Genomic DNA, 16,240 nt, shown 5'->3' with positions numbered 1-16,240 from the left:
TGGTGTAGATTTGCTTTTGATTTGATTTGATTTCAAATTTCAATTCTTTCACAGAGTTTCTGATTAAATGTTCCTGCAATGGGATGGATTTGTGCTTTTAAAGGGTGTAAAAGTAACACTGGACTTTATTCTTTACCTGCTGATCCTCATCTGGTGACAGATAGCAGCTCAAATCGTAGTAGCGGCAACGTCCAGCAGCACTTCCTGCAGCTGCCACAACCTGTCGCGAGTCTCCACAGCTTTCCAGAGCTGCTGGAGCTGCAGAGAGGCCAGCGTAACAGTGCTAACGGCTCAGACTGATACGATTCAGGACCACCTGGTTCATGTGTAGCTGAGGAGATTCAGGAGAGGAAAGTCGTTCACCTCAAAGACCGCTTTGTGACGTCAGTGCTTTGTGAATCTCACTTTGCATCTTGCTAGTGAGCTAAGCTGGAGTCTATGGGGATTTGCTCTGTTTTGGAGCCAGCACGTAGCAGATGAGGGGTGAACTGCATATTTTTGCACTTTCTCATAGGCTTCACTTTTTACTGGCCGAGGTTGCCGCTTGATCCCAATCCATCCACGCTCCACTCCTTGATCCCTCCCACCCCAACCCTTGCAGTTTCTGGCATTTTTCAAATTTGGCAGCGGGTGGTATTACGCAAAAAGTAGGGGGTGTAGTTACAGTTTAATAAATAGACAAAAAACTCCACAAAGAGTCCGTGAATACAACGTTAAACAATATGTTTTTAGAGTTTGAATAATGCTTTTCTGCAGCTGCACCAAATGACGTAGCCTTGGCTGATGTCCAATAAATAATGCCATTAAATAGAGATGAATAATTTCTGTTTATCTGGTATGGAAAACAGCATTGAAAAAAATCTCCTCTCCTTACTCTTTGCCTAGTGCATCTTCTCTGCAGAACAGTGAATCTGTATTCATGAAAAATAACTGCAATGTCAATAATTTTGACAACCTTTCCCCACTGAGTGAAACAAATGACCCAGGGCTAAAACTGAGGAAACAACACAAACATTTTCCCCACTGAATAACTACAAGGAAATAATGTGTCGCTGGGAGTATATGAAGCTGCACACATTCTCACTGACACTTCCTTTTGCAGGCTTGTTTTAAGTCCACACAAAGGGACAAATACAGAACAATCAAGGGCTACAATGGTCAGCCAAAATGGTCATTTACAAATCAACAGCACAGGAAATAATTACTGTCTTATTGATGCTAATGTGCCTTAACACAAAGCTAAAAGGCAGTGCTGATCACAATTCTTTCCTATTTTTTGAAGGCACCAAATATTTTTCCCTTTTTTTTTCTTAACAGAGTATAATTAATATCCAAAACCAAAACCAAGCATTGCAATCGATGCATCTATGTATCTAAGCCTCACTTTCATTACCCATACATGAGCCATATGGTTTAGAAAGAAATAAATCCTTACCAAAGATATCAGCTTGACAAGCAATGGGTATTTGATAGAGTTTGAAGTGAAAACTTGAAGTCTTCTATGTTACTGGTAAACACAAGCATGTAGACAGATTGCCTGATCTGACAGACTGCCAGATCTGAAGAAACGGTTTTATACACAGACTGAAAATGCTGCCTGATGCGTTTGGTCCTACCTTGGCTTTCAGAGCAGGTTAAAAAAAAAAGTCATTGAAGGTTGGCATGTTCAGTGAAAAAAAATCCTCGAGTGAAACGCCTTGAGGAGATGAGGCTGCTTGTACAACAAGAAGCAAGGAAGCATAAAGAGAAGAGAGAGAGACACCGATGCAGAAATGGAGCCAAAGTTCAGCTTAAGCCAAGGGCTCAAAGTCAAGAAATGAGATGTGTTGTTTTTTTGGGGGGGGGGCTGATTTTCTGCATCAAGCTAGCTGAAAAGATCACAGAAGATGTTCAGTGCGGCTGTGTTGGGGGGAGAAACTGAACCAAGCGACAAAACAAACCAGCTATAATAAAGTAAACACATGAATAAGAGGCAGCAACACTGATGCATAGCACATAGAATATGTGAAGCATGCGGCTATTTTCAAATTATTTTAACTGTGTGGATAGGTTTGAACTTGAGAGCACTGAAGGCATTAAATCAGATTGGCCCCAAGTTAGTAATGTCGGTTGTTCTTGCAGATAAGATGGATGTGCTATGCTGCAGTATGGCAACCCCCTGACAAAATAAAAACACTGTACAAGTTGCTGTGAGGGATGAGTGAACTTTACCAGCAGACTTTTAACTGCAATTTTATGATGATATTACCTACTGGATGGCAAGTCAGTGTCAGCACTGACTGTCCCAAGTGTCTGAGACTTTCACAGAGTTAGAAATATAGAACTGAATTCTTCATAACTTCAGCTCTTTGTAGACCAATAGTTGTTCTGCTTAAATTCTTCATTTTTAGCTAAAGTTAGGCAATTCATTAGATCAGGCTGCTGGTGAAGTATTTTCCCTTTGTTTTCACATTCCCACCTAGCAGACACACACATCTCCTTCAGAACATGTACTGATATGCTCCCTGTTCCTACACAGCTACCTGTCCCCTCTGAGACTAGTAAAAGTAGACCTGTAAACACTCCCACAGGCAACACCTCAACTACAGAAATCACCATCCTCCTCCTTTTTCTCTTCCCTTCATCTTCCGTACTCTCTCAAGCTGCAAAGGACCTCCGCTTATCTCGGCTGTCATGGCGACAGAGCAGTTATCACCTTCTCCTTGCTTGAGAAGAGTCAAAGGAACACCTTTCTAATCTGACTTTACCGTCATGGCTGGTCATATTCTGTATGGTGAATGTGGAAGTCCAATTATCACCAACAATCAAAAATATTTTAATCCAAGAATGCAGAAAAAATAAGTTAGGGTGATGCAGTTTAACTCAGCAGCTACACTTCAGAAGCAAAGACTTATGCAAACAAGTCTATTAGCCTGTCACCTCTTGACACGAGGCCAGGCTATTCATCTTTAAGATATGCTCTAATATTTAGAGAATATTGAGGCAGAGTTAAAAGTGGTGCCTCAGTGAAGCTAACATCTTGAGTTTGTATGCTGTAGCATTTTTACTGCACCCTTATTGAAAACTTTATCCACAATGAAATGACAGCAAAAACATAGTGTCAGACTTGCTGAGAAGGAAATAAAAACATTAAAATAAGCACTGTGTTCATGATAAATCCATTTCGCTCCACATACCTTCTCTTCCCCACTTCTTGGCTGCCAGCCACCCAGCAGGTGACCACATGCCAGCGACACGGGGCTTAAATAACAGTTTCTTTTCACAGCATGCGGTTACCACTGACTCAGGAATAGAGGTACCAATCTCATGGTGAACTTTGAGCCATACAAGGTTTGACTTTGAATAATGTCTGGCTGACAGAACACATAAAATCTAATAGGTAGTTTGTGCAGCATCATCTGTGTAGCTTTGCTAAAATAAATAAATGAGTTGCTGTTAATGATGCATTTTAAAATGTTAACATTAATCTTGTAATTAGCTCTGCAGATACTGTGTTCAATTTGCAACAGGAAAGATTTTAATTATGTGCTTTGTTCAGGAAATGATTAATGTATTTCTATTTCATGAGAAACCTGAAGATTCACAAAGATGGTTTCCTCAAGAGCCATAACAGTTTTGTCATGAAAGAGGGTTTGACTACTCAACAGATACAAAGAGAGAGATTAAATGACTCCATACAAGATTATCATCCTTTCACTTCAACAACAAATAAGAAAAGTTGCCTGTGGAGCCAACTCACATCAATATGAATAAAAACTGGTTACCAAGCTGCTGATTTCTCCACTGAATCACTCACTCCCGCCATACATTCAAACCTTGTAGTCATGGAAAAAAATTCACTTACGATCGTTGCAAAATGAGCCTCCGTAGGACGTCATTGAGCAGTCACAGGTGAAGCCCTCCCACTGCTGGAGACATACCCCCTGATGGTAGCAAGACTCCTCCGTACAGGTGGTACTGGGTCCTGAGGGTGTAATAAAAGCCAAATTAGGGCTATCAATCCAATAACAAAATCAGAGGTGCATCATGGTACATATTAAGCATTTACAACTGACTAAAACATAATCTGCTGGCAGTTCACTTCTAGGAGCAATGGCATCAAAGGACACATCTCAATACTTTTAACTAAGTATATCTTTATTTGAAATACTTTTAAGAATTTGTAAATTGCAGTTCTGAATTTAAGACTAAGGTTGTCTAATCTCCACTATCCATTTTCTTCTTCTTATCCAAGGTCAAGTCAAGAGGTGAGAAGTTCAGTAGGGAAACCCATGCACTCTTCTTTAAAGCACCACTCTCCAGTTCTCCCTGAGGTGTCCACAGGTCAAAAAGAATATTTTATCCCTCAGGCAAGGTCTGGGTCTGCCTGCGGGGCTCCTCCTAGTTTGACATGAATGGGAAACCCCTAAAGAGAGGCGACTAGGAAGCATCCCAATCAGATGCCCAAACCACCTCACCAGATTCCTTTTCAGTGGCTCTACTCCAAGCTCTCATTGAAGGTACAAACTCATGATCTTATCTCTCCACCATTCTATGAAGAAAACTAAGTTTAGCTTCTTGCATCTGTGATCTTATGACCAATTGTCGAAAGTTAAAACATTGATGGAGCTGGAATGAACACTTTACATTTTGACTTCCCTCAACCTTTGGCACAACAGACCTGAGCAAACCCCAAATTCTCCTTTTCATCTTTTGATCCTTCCTAAACAATTCATAAACAGATCCCAAGATACTTAAACTCCTTTTCCTGAAGCAAAGACCAAATCCGTAAGGAGGACTCCAACCTTTTCTGGTTAAGAACCATAATTTCAGGCCATGGTTTGAAGAGGCAAACAGCAACACATCATTCATAGAGAAGAGAAACCCTCTTTTCTCTGACTACGTCTCAATATTTTGTCCATGAATACAACAAATAGGATCAGCAATAAGGTGAAGCCTTAGTAGACTCCGGGGAGCACTATGTAAAAAAACAAACGAAAACAAAACAGACTTTTTGCCAAGGATGCAAAAAGAGCCAACCTAATGACTTCAGTACATCTTATTCCCAAACAGCCTCCAATAAAACTGCCCATAAAATCTGTAGACTGGATGGTCCAACGTCCATGACTCCTTCAGCAAATCCCAGAGGGTAAAGTGCTGGTCTACTGTTGCACAATCTTGACAAAACCCACTGCTCATCCAGAATTCATGGTCAAAGCTTCCATTCCAATACCAAGGGCTAACATTTTCTCTTTAGGTAGGAAAAAGATAAATGTTTCTATGTAATTTATGATAAAAAAAGAAACAAAAATCTTTTGCCTGTAAAGGTACAGCCCTTCAATAAGCAAAATTCTTGAAAGTGGTTTCTTCCAACTGTGGTGGATGCTGAAATAGACTGTCTGGCCTCGCTAGATTTGTTTTTACTCAGTGGAAGACTGGGCACTTAATTAAAAAAATTTCATAATTTCAATTTTCTCATTCCCTATACATGCCCCTGACCCAACAGGCTGTGACATGTGGGCTGGGAGGGCTCAAAGTGAAAGAGTTACTTCATTATTGACTCTCAATTAGAAGCTAGTAGAACTGAATAAAATGAACAGACAATGTTGTCATTAGTTTTAATTTAGGAAAAAACTTGATTTCAAACAACTGCGCTCAAAATTAGGGGAAGAACCCTGAATGGCAGACATATGTCTCAAATGCAGATTAGGTCTTAGGTGGGATAATTGCTTTAAAAATAAGTGTGTGGAAGCTGTTGTGATGATGGCAGTAGGGTTTCTCATTAGAACCTCAATTAAACAGGCATTTCCAAAGACACATGGTTCAGTGCCACAGTTATTTGTTTCAGAACAGATAAACAGACTTCTTACTGTGCCATTTACAAATGGCCCAATTAAAACATGATTCCCACTCTCCATCCCTACAAATAAATAAATACATGCATACATACATTTGTTCTGTTTGTAGTCTACCATATTTGACCATAGATTTCTGAACAGAGGGTGTTTTTCTATAATAAAACCATGCCATGTCATCACTTTTTCACTTTTTATTTAACCGTTTTATTTAAAGCACTTTGAATCACCCTGTCATTAAAATGTGCGGTACAAATAAAAATGGCTTGCCTTGTTGGCCAAACATCAATTTTGTATGGCTGCCGTAGTACCGGCGTGAATTGTTTTTCTTTTTTATGAAATCAATCTTTGCTCCAAATCTTTCAGCAAATCCTGTCCAGTAAAGTTAATGCAAGCCCCCGTTTGACCAGAAAAGCCACATCAACGCATCTTCAATCCTTCATTACAGTCAATTTTGCACTTATAGCTGCATCTAAAGCATCTGCTCACACACAAACTGCACACCCATTTTGAAATTGGTTTGAGGCATCAACATGTAACAGCATGATAATTTAGCTAATTCTTTTACCAGCACTGGTACAAAACTCTCAGTATTGCAGTTGTTTTATGTATTTAGATGAGATGGTTTTCTAGTGTTCCACTGGTTCTCTTGAGGTGTAGAGGGAAGACAATCTTGCTTCCTTTGCCAATATCCTTGTCTTCCCCCCCTGTCTTGTGGTTGTAAAACCCTGAGCTAAAGGAACAACCTAAATTTTAAAGCCCCCATCTGGCCTTTGGTCGGGAGAAATTGGACCAGCAGCCATTTCTGAAGAATGGGGTAATTCAATTCTGAATTTAATTACAGTTAAATTAGACAACCAGTCAAAGCTGTGTATTCTTGTAATATTAACAAGGGAATATATGGATTTGCAACAGTCTTGGGTATAAAAGCGCAGTAATATTTCTCAAAAGAGTCCACTTTTCCATATCTGGCCAGTTACTACGGCTCACTTCCCTGGCACACCAATCATTAACTAATATTAGCATCCATTGCATGTGCCTTTGGGAGTGAGTTTGATAGCTTATTGTAGTTTAAGACTGTGTTTGGAGCAAAATAACTGCAGGGTAGAACTGCAGCAAGGTAATAAGGCTAGATGGCAGAAGCAGTGTCAAGAAACAAGAAGGGGAGAAAAAAAAAAAAAGAAAAAAAAAGTTGGATCAGTGCAGCATGGAGTCGACCAGTGCAGCCCTGGGGGAAATTAAGCCTGTGCTCTCTGATGCTCGGTATGCCACTGAGATGAGGCAGTGTGTGGCTCCAGGGGAAGTGTATGTGGAAGGTGTGGTTGGGGAAATGCTCAAACCAAAAACTACTCTTATACTTAGGATTAACTGTCTGAAATCTGAACCTTTTGGCCTGAGATGTGACAACGAGAGGAGCACTGCAGTACACATGACTGTGATGTTTGGAAGATTGCATGTCTGCCTCTCTTACCGTCGCAGCCTCGTTCCACCTGGCCCACCCTGTGGAGGGCATCTGCGATCAGGTCGGGGAGTCTCCCATTCAGGTCCACAGAGGCCAGACAGCCCTGGTACCCGTCCCGGGATGCAATCAGTTTGGGCAGATTACTGTACATATTCTTCGTCACGCCACCGATGTACAGCTCTCCTGGAAAACACACACATAATAGTCATTAATTTATTTCTCTTTATCTGTATAGAGCAAGTCAAACAATGATGATGATGATGATTTTACTTATATTAAAATTTTTAATAATTTTTGTTTTTTTTTGTAATAAAAACTATACATATATATATATATATATATATATATATACACACACATATATAAATATTAAAATATTTATCTCAATTTCTTTGAGCTATTTACCATTTACCGTTTCAATTTTTTGAGAAGTAACAGTTATAAACGTGTAAAGTTTTATCAAAGAAATTTAAAATGGTATAAATAAATAAATAAATTTTGTAAGTATAAAATAGAATTTTCAACAATATTGACAATTAAATTTATTAAATTAAAACTTTAAATATGAACATGTGACAATGTGCTGTAGTCGTAAAATGCAGTTGAAAATTCTTTAATCTGATCATTACTTCTAATGGTCCTTTGTCCTTTTTAACAACTGTGTGTTTGATATAAAAATGTTTCAACAACAAGACATGACTGTAAAAACTGGCGCAGTCATAAAACAAAGGTTTATAAATAGTCAGCAAATTGAATAGTCAGTGAAACCTGTAAAAAGATTAGTAAATCCATTAGAAAGTGCAGAGACGATCTGTTGTGTCACTGTTTAATTGGGACAAATCTTGCACTGTGAGTTCACAGCAAGTTTTTTAAACAAGTGATGATGTTTTTCCACTGCATATAAAAACAGACTTAATTTAAATCTGCCGACTTCTCTTCTTTTGAACTCCTCATCCCACAATTGCTGCAACACTATATCATTTAACTTTGAGTAGTTCACTTCTACTTAAAATGCCACATGCATATTTTGATAGCTAATTACAATATTCGTAGAAAACAGATGCTATTAGATTGCTAGAAGACATCATTGGTGTAATACTAGAAAATGCCAGAGTCTACCTTTTGATCATAAGGCACATTCACATAACTTTATATTAAAATGTTAATTAACATGCAAATAAAATGAACTACATTGTACTCTGCATGGAAGAAAAGAGCACATGCAAATGAGTAAATGAAAAGGCCAGGGATTAAACTGAACTAATTGAACTTCATATCAGATTGATACTGTACAAAGCACAAACTATTGTCTGTGCTGATTCATTTGTTCACTGTACAATGTTTCATTAGCTGCAGCTGATAAGGGATAAATGAGCAAATGTATTTAATGTATAAAAGAATTCCTGTGAATTTTACCTTGTGCCTTAAGAAAGAAGGTGCAGCTACCACTTACACATAGCAGACAAAATATTACAATCACAATGACACAGAAAAAAATGACATTTCTTAGCCAAGCAAATGTGAATGTTGAGGGCTATGCTCCTGAGAGACGTTCCTGACAAAGTGATTGTTATTACAGAGGCAGCGGAGCGTCTTTTGATGATTACATGATTCAAAGGAGTAGCTTACAGTTGACATGAATAGATTTTACAGCTTCCACCTGGAATACTGCAAATGGCATTTGATGTTTGAAAGAATTTTTATATACTCTACTCTCCTGAGAAGAGCAAGGTGCACACGGTTGCACTTAGTCATGAAGGAAGCAGAAATTGTCAATCCTAAGCAACATGATAAAGCTGACTTTAGGGAAATCTCAGTGCTCAAGTACAATTTAGGTCTCTTTATATTACAACATAAAAGAAAAAAAAGCCATCCACTTTTAAACCCAATTACATTTTCTCTCTATCTACTGCAACCCTCTGTTCTGTAAAGTTTTGCAGAAAATGCCAAGTAAAATTATGGAAAATACAAAGGGGCCTTTGATGTAAGGGCATATGAATAAACACGGTTTGAAATGCTGCAGGCTTTTCATATCATCAAAACCTCCACTTGACGCTTTATCTTTAAGTAGGCATAAAATGAACATCCAGCAAAACCTTCCACACAGGGGTGAGATCCAGCTACAGAGATATGACCATCAGAAAACCTCCCAACTCAAAACTGAAACAAAAAAAATTACAGCTAAAAACCAGAACTTTCAACTGAGAAGCAATGAGCCAGAAGGGCAATTAGATGTGGACTTTGTGTAATGGAATGAGTCAATGATGTTTTCCAACTCCTCTCTAGAATTAATGAGCACTTGACACTTCATATTTCCCATTCAGGGCTCACAGACATTTCAATCAATACAATAAATTCATTAACTGTCCAGCAGAGTGATGTCCTGAAGTCAGGGCTGTAAAGAACCATTTAGCAAATATGAAATTATCAGTGTGAAGTTAATCTCAAAAGAGCAAACACTGCATTTCTGTAGAAGCCTGTAAAACATTTGAGACTTCACCAGCATAACTAAAACTAACATAAGAAGTGCAGCTGTGCAAGATGTGCTGTAAAAATTAGCCATGCAAGTTTTGTTTCATGCCAGTGAACTAAAGATGAAAATAATAAATATGCCGCATGCATACATATGCCCACTCATGGAACTGGGATCCCTTTGCATTCATTTTGGATTTGAAGAATTTATTTTAAATTAGATGAAGATGTGTTTGAGCAAAGTTTAGCTTCTTCTGTTCATTTTGGTCCATGAACATTTTTTCCACAAATATATTACAGTCATATGGACTTATACGGCAAAATTGTCAAGACAGATACTGGAACGTGATAAAAACATTGATTTTAACTTCACAGCTCGAGCTATCTTATCCTTTCCAAAAAAATCCTTATAATACGTAATAATCTAGGAAAGTATCATGAGTAGGAAAGTATCTATGAAAACTAAGTTTCCTCCATTCAGATGGTGTGTAAGCCGCATAGATCCAGTTTTGCTGGTCTAATACTTTGATTTGTGGATGTTTGCATGCATTTAATTGAACTTAAATTTCAGAATCAGTTTTATCCAAAGCAGAATCAAGCTGGGGGAAATTACTGCACTTACAAAAACAACAACAAAAAAAAGAAAAACATCAAGCTGAAAGACAGAAAAACAAGAGATGGATATTTTCTCCATTTCTTTGCTTTGTCTGTGCTCACTGTGCTGCACACAATGAGAAAAACAACGTAATTATATTTCTGGGCTGAATGGCCAACTGAAGTCCAGAGTTGCTTTGAATAATAGACTAACCACCGGGGCTTTAATACTTTTTTCCACACAATTGTAAACCTGATCAGAGCAAGAATTGATTTATTTTTCCTTTGCTTCTTTGGTTTTAATAATTAACCAAAGGGATGCATGAAAAATAAATTCTAATTTTAGTTTGTACCTGCTACACTCTCTAACAAGGGTCATCTAATGATTAGCTTAGGTCATCTATCAGTGGAAACATCGACACCACAGTAGTAGCCTACCTAAAGAGACACCTGACAAACAGGCTAGCAGCCCAGTGACAGTGTTTCAACCACACTCTAATATGACCTGCTTGTGTGCACGAGAGAATATTCTGCTTCTGATCTACAGGACAAATTATGCTAAATGGATCCAGAACCAGCTCCAAATAGTGTCCGAGAGGCCGTACCCTGTTTGAGACCTGCACAGAAAAAAGACTCAAGCAGTAAACATCAGGCAGGACCTGCTTTGAGGCGGTAACTAACGGTCTGGCAGGTAATAGGCTGAGAAATATCACCCCTTAGTGATAATAATTTTCAGGATACAGTTGCCTTTTCTACTGTTTTTCTACTATTCTGCTTTGTCTAACTGAAAGCCAATCCAATGTTGCAGGCTACATAACATATGGGGTGTAGCAATGACATCTGTGCTCCTCAGGGGGCTGTTTGTAGATGACATTGATTCAGCTGCACCTAATCCCACACGAGTGAAGATAACACAACCAGTAGATATGACGACTGAAGTTGAACAGGCAACATCAGTGAAGATAATCTGATAAAACTGGTGATCTGGATAAAAACACGTTTCCCTTTTATCATAAAGTTTAAGTGTTTGTGCAGCAGTGATAAAAGTCCTACAACAGCATCACCAAAAGTAAACACCTGCTGATAAACTATATCATTGGCCATTTTTTTTTACACATTTTTCTTAACTTTTTTTACTGCCTGGCACCCATCAGAACTTTTCTAGACTCGCACCTGCACAGCTCACATATAAATCAGCTACTGCGTTATAGAAGGTCCTGCCAAAAACAAGACTTTAGGGTAAATATGTGACATTGTGAACCATGAACCGCTAGTTTCCTCCTTCTCAGCTAAACAACAAACAAACGCAACGAGAGAAAAGCTGATCAGCTGATCACCGACAGCTGTCGCTGCTCAATTGACGACCAGAGATTCACTAGAGCAGACATGTTGGTGCAAAATGCAACTGGCCTGTCACAAGTTTTAAAAAGAATGCAGAAAAAGTGCAGGTGTTGAACCCTCTCCCCGGGAAGAGTATGTGTTAGGCAACGTGCATGGGTTACTCCATTAATATTGAGTTTATTCTCAACTCCATCCATAGAGCAACCCGGCTGATCCCTTCCATCATTCTTTTCCAGATCCCACCATCATAACATAGAAACAATGAATGTATGGGGCTTGTCATGCCGCACATGTGTTAAAAAATTTTATCCAATTAATTACTAAATTTAATTAACGCTGTTAACATGTTATTTTTGACAGCCCTAATAAAAAAAAATTATATATGATGTAGATTTTTACTACAAGATTCAAGTTTAGATGCTGCTTTACTGACTGTCAGTAATGCTGACTTGTCAGTGCAGGTCACTGACAAGTCTGATGAGTTGTTTGACTAGTCCGGGTATATTTTAATCTAGAAACATAAACAGCAGGACAGGAACTTTAGCCAAGGTTTACAGGTTTACAGGATAAAACATCCAGCTATGAATGGAAGAGAAAACAGTGCAGCAGATACTCGTTCCAGCAGAGCTGTAAACTTCCAAGCCAACGAGATTAAAACTGCCCACAGAAAAGTTGCTCCAATTCCTCATTCCTGCCAATCAGTCTCGATCTAGAAAGGAACATTCTTGAAAAGTCTGCTAACTAAATGTCATCCTGTGTGACAGCGGGACGCACATTAAGCAGGTGATGGAGGCCATGGGAATCTCCAGCTTGGGTGGTTTCCTCATACGCTGCAGCTTGTTGAGGATTACGGACTTACTTCAAAGCACAGCAGTAGCAGTGCTTTTCTAATGCACGTAAACCGGAGCGTTTTAAACGTTTGCAACTAGCAAAGTCCCATTTGTAGGAACTTCAAACTGCAGTAAAAGTTCTTGCTGACTGGCTTCATGAGCGGCCAGATTGAATAACAGCTTCTCTGATGACTTTAAAGCTTATTACAGGCTGATCAGAAATCCTCTTCAGCAGAAATAAGCCCTCTGAGCTGAATCTGCAGACCACAATCTCTCTGCAACTCTGTCAGACTGTCTAGTGTTCCCAGATTTTTCACATACATCCTGCTTCCCTTTCAACATATTCTCTTTGACATTTAATATTTAAAGAGCAGTTGTTACTGCTAAATTATTACTACCTTTGTATTATATTAAAATTATGACGTAACTACATACATCATCCTTGATTCATCTTAGAAGTTTTTTTCTTATAAATTATTTTGGGAAAAAAATTGAATTGGATCAATTTTGTTTATCAGTTGCTCTGTTTTTAAGAAGTGATATGTGATTTACTACAGCTTAATCAAACTGTTCACAACAAGAACAACAGCAATAACCACAATAATCTTCACATAAACTGATTTGGTATTGGAAAATATCGGTATCGGCTGATATCATATTTCAGATATTGGAACTGAATCAGAACCCCAAAATAAGCATGTCGGTGAATCTCTGGGTGGAAGAATTGCAGTGCTCGCTACTAACAGAAGAGATGGTGTCATCCTGGGCATGTCAGTGTTAAGAGGGTGATCTGCACCCAGGACACTGTTGGCTGACAATTTGATTAAAATCTACCCAGACAGTTTGCGTGAGTGGTACTGCGACAGATATGGTCTGCTCAGTCGTTCCTAGGCTATAAACACAACATCCTAACATATTCATGCCAATTTGTGGAGAATTCATCAACCTCAATGAACTGGAATAAAGTGAAGAATCTCATTTGGTGCAAAACCAACAGAAATGTCAAAGTACTGCAGCCATTACGTAATTTGTGGTTCCAAATTGCGTCTTTTCTTGTGTCATTCAACCATTAAAATATGGACTTTAGGTCCAGGCTTTGTTCCATCTGTGACCACACTCATGCCTGATGCCAGGCTCACACCAGTAGACTGGCATGTGCATTGCTGAACTGCTGTGTCACAGCTGCATGCATGGTTTCACACCACTGACCTTTCTGCTGTGGCTCTGATGCATCACAGCTACTGCTTCCACAACTGTTCTTCAACACAACAGCGCCTCTGGTAATAGCTATAACGTTCAGAATTCTGTGTAAATCGCAACTGATATGAGGTCAACATGATGACCAACTAAAGTTTTTTTATGTGCTTTTTGCTCAGAACCTTTTTCCTGACAGTGAAAACAAGGTGCTATGTCACAGCTTTAGATAGCTCATGCATGCAGTGCAGCTTGAGCTGCAGATGTCACCCATGTCTTACATGCATGCCATGCATCTGGTGTGAAACCAGCTTAACAGTTTTTTTTTTCTCTCTCCATCTGTAACTAATGTTGGCTGGTTGTTGGTTAGAGGATGCAGAACAAAGAAAAACAAAATGAGACCATGTGTAAAGCAAGGTAGGGGAATGTCTTCACAGCGTGGTCTGCTGTCTTCCAGAAGTGGATAAACACTGTGAATGTTGCAGTTTGAAGGTTCATTTATGCTCTAATATGAATACACATGCAAACAGAGCAATTGTGGTATAACTACTGTGTCATTAGGTTGCATTTTTTGTTCTGTTTTCAGAGGACTTGCAGATGTGTAGTATAACAAATGGGGCATTGCCACCTGAAACTGTGTGGGGAGTGTTGAGCAGTATAGCTGACTTGCAACCACAGAAAGAAACAAAGATAATGAACAAGCTGCAACAGATTTAATTATCACCCAGAACACAGTCATCCACGTTCTGGACTCATTTGATGACACATTGACATCTATCATGCACATTTCTGGTGCAGTCGCTGCCCAGTGGCATCCCGAGGCTGAGAATCCATATTCTACAACTTCCACATCTCCGTGTGACAATTTAGCTGACTTTCACTTTACACAGCATGTTATGAGCTAGCAAGTGGATACAAACACACTGGACGTTTTAAACACACTGTGGCTGATTTAGCAGAGGACATTATTGAAGGAAAAGAAGAAAAAACGGGAGAGGGACAGAGCAAATGATATGTCAAAAGTCAAGATAAGGCTGTACTTTACTCTCTGGAAAGAGCTCACAGTACAGGTTGGATGCATGATGGATGCTGAATTATCTGTCAATAGGGGTGCGTCACTAAGAAAATCTGCAAAGGTTCTGCAGTGTCTTTAATGTGTCTATTTTTGAGACTGTACATTATCATGAATATTGTACCATCTTAACGTTTGCTATAGTCTGAAACCAACATCAGAACTCAAAAGTGAACCCCAGACTCTACACTGCCCTCTAGTGGATGTATTGCTAAGAAAACCATGCAAATGTAAAGGATGCATGGAAGTATGTGGGCAGTGACGTTTAACTGCATTTGACTCAACATACCTATTTACGTACATAAACAGAGCCTACATGAGTCTGTACACAGAGAACAGCAGATAGTCACTGCGTCTGATTGTTTGAGTTCAAAGATCCATCTCTGGGTGTCTTGGCAGGAATTTGTAATTAGTGTCTAATTAGTTAGATGACTTCTTCCTTTAATTATGGGATTTCTCACATATTCATAAGCTTGCTTCATGCAGTTACTGGTATTTTTATAACAAAGATCATTGTTTACATAAGGTTTGAGACTACCAACACTACTGGCCATACATTTGTGCAAATAATTTGGTCTAAAAATAAACTGACTCTGAAAGAGAAAACTTTGCTGTGCCTGTTTTAGAGATTTTATTATCTTTGCATTACCTGTAAGAGGAACGAATATATGATTTAAAGTCAAAACCTTCATCTATCTGATGTGTTCAATACCTGAAAAATGTTCATTTTTATGAGAAAATAATACTGTTAAACATTATATGATATTGTTAAAGATGTTGTACTGTGGAAATGTTTTTGATAAATTTGTGATAAAATGCTTAAATCCGAGCTATTCATTTTATTTGGTCAGAACACCTTGTCAGTTCAATACAAGTCCTATATTTCATTCTAGCCTATAATTGGCTCCCAAGTGATGCGTTGGTATTGCAGTCTTTGCCCAAGCAATACCCTAATATATATTATTTATATCCATCATTACGAGAGGTCTTATAATGAGAAAAGGGCATGAATGCACAATGTCTGATCTCTACTCAATACTCAGACTCCCTCTTGCCAATTCCCTGCTGAACACAGAGGCGACCATTAACTTTCATTAAACGCTCTATTAAGAATCCCTGCCTCCCTCTCAATTTCTCACTCTCCCCTTTCTACATTTCTTGCTTTGCTCCACTATTGTGCTAGCTCTAACTGACAAAGATTGAATCATTACTGATTAAAAACACACTCGTGCTGTGGGCTGCGTGGGGGTGTTGTGTTATCAGAGGCAGGGCTGGGACATTGGTAACCAGCAAAAAAAGTGGGAGGAATCTGATTGCTAATTAGAAAGGAGCTCCAATGTGCAGACACCACAACAAAATGACTGGTGTATAAAAAATAATGCTGCTGCTGTTTCTGCATTAATTGCTGATATTAAATAGTAAGATAATCATACTGCCGGCC

The 16,240-nt window shown here is 38.8% G+C and overlaps 1 protein-coding gene across 5 annotated transcripts in view; it reads right to left on the bottom strand.

The window, feature by feature from the left end:
* The window catches only part of nrxn2b (neurexin 2b), an 815,055-nt gene that overhangs the window by 329,216 nt on the left and 469,599 nt on the right, over window positions 1-16,240 (bottom strand). For all 5 annotated transcript variants that reach the window (XM_041985417.1, XM_041985422.1, XM_041985421.1 and 2 more), the window contains 2 exons: window positions 7,306-7,479; window positions 3,845-3,964 (listed from right to left, as the gene is read on the bottom strand). In XM_041985417.1, coding sequence (XP_041841351.1) covers window positions 3,845-3,964; window positions 7,306-7,479 — 294 coding nt within the window. The remainder of the gene's footprint in view (window positions 1-3,844; window positions 3,965-7,305; window positions 7,480-16,240) is intronic.

The sequence above is a fragment of the Melanotaenia boesemani genome, chromosome 5 (genome assembly GCF_017639745.1).
Source record: "Melanotaenia boesemani isolate fMelBoe1 chromosome 5, fMelBoe1.pri, whole genome shotgun sequence".
Classification (NCBI taxonomy): Eukaryota; Metazoa; Chordata; class Actinopteri; order Atheriniformes; family Melanotaeniidae; genus Melanotaenia; species Melanotaenia boesemani.
This window is presented reverse-complemented; position numbering and strand designations above follow the sequence as displayed.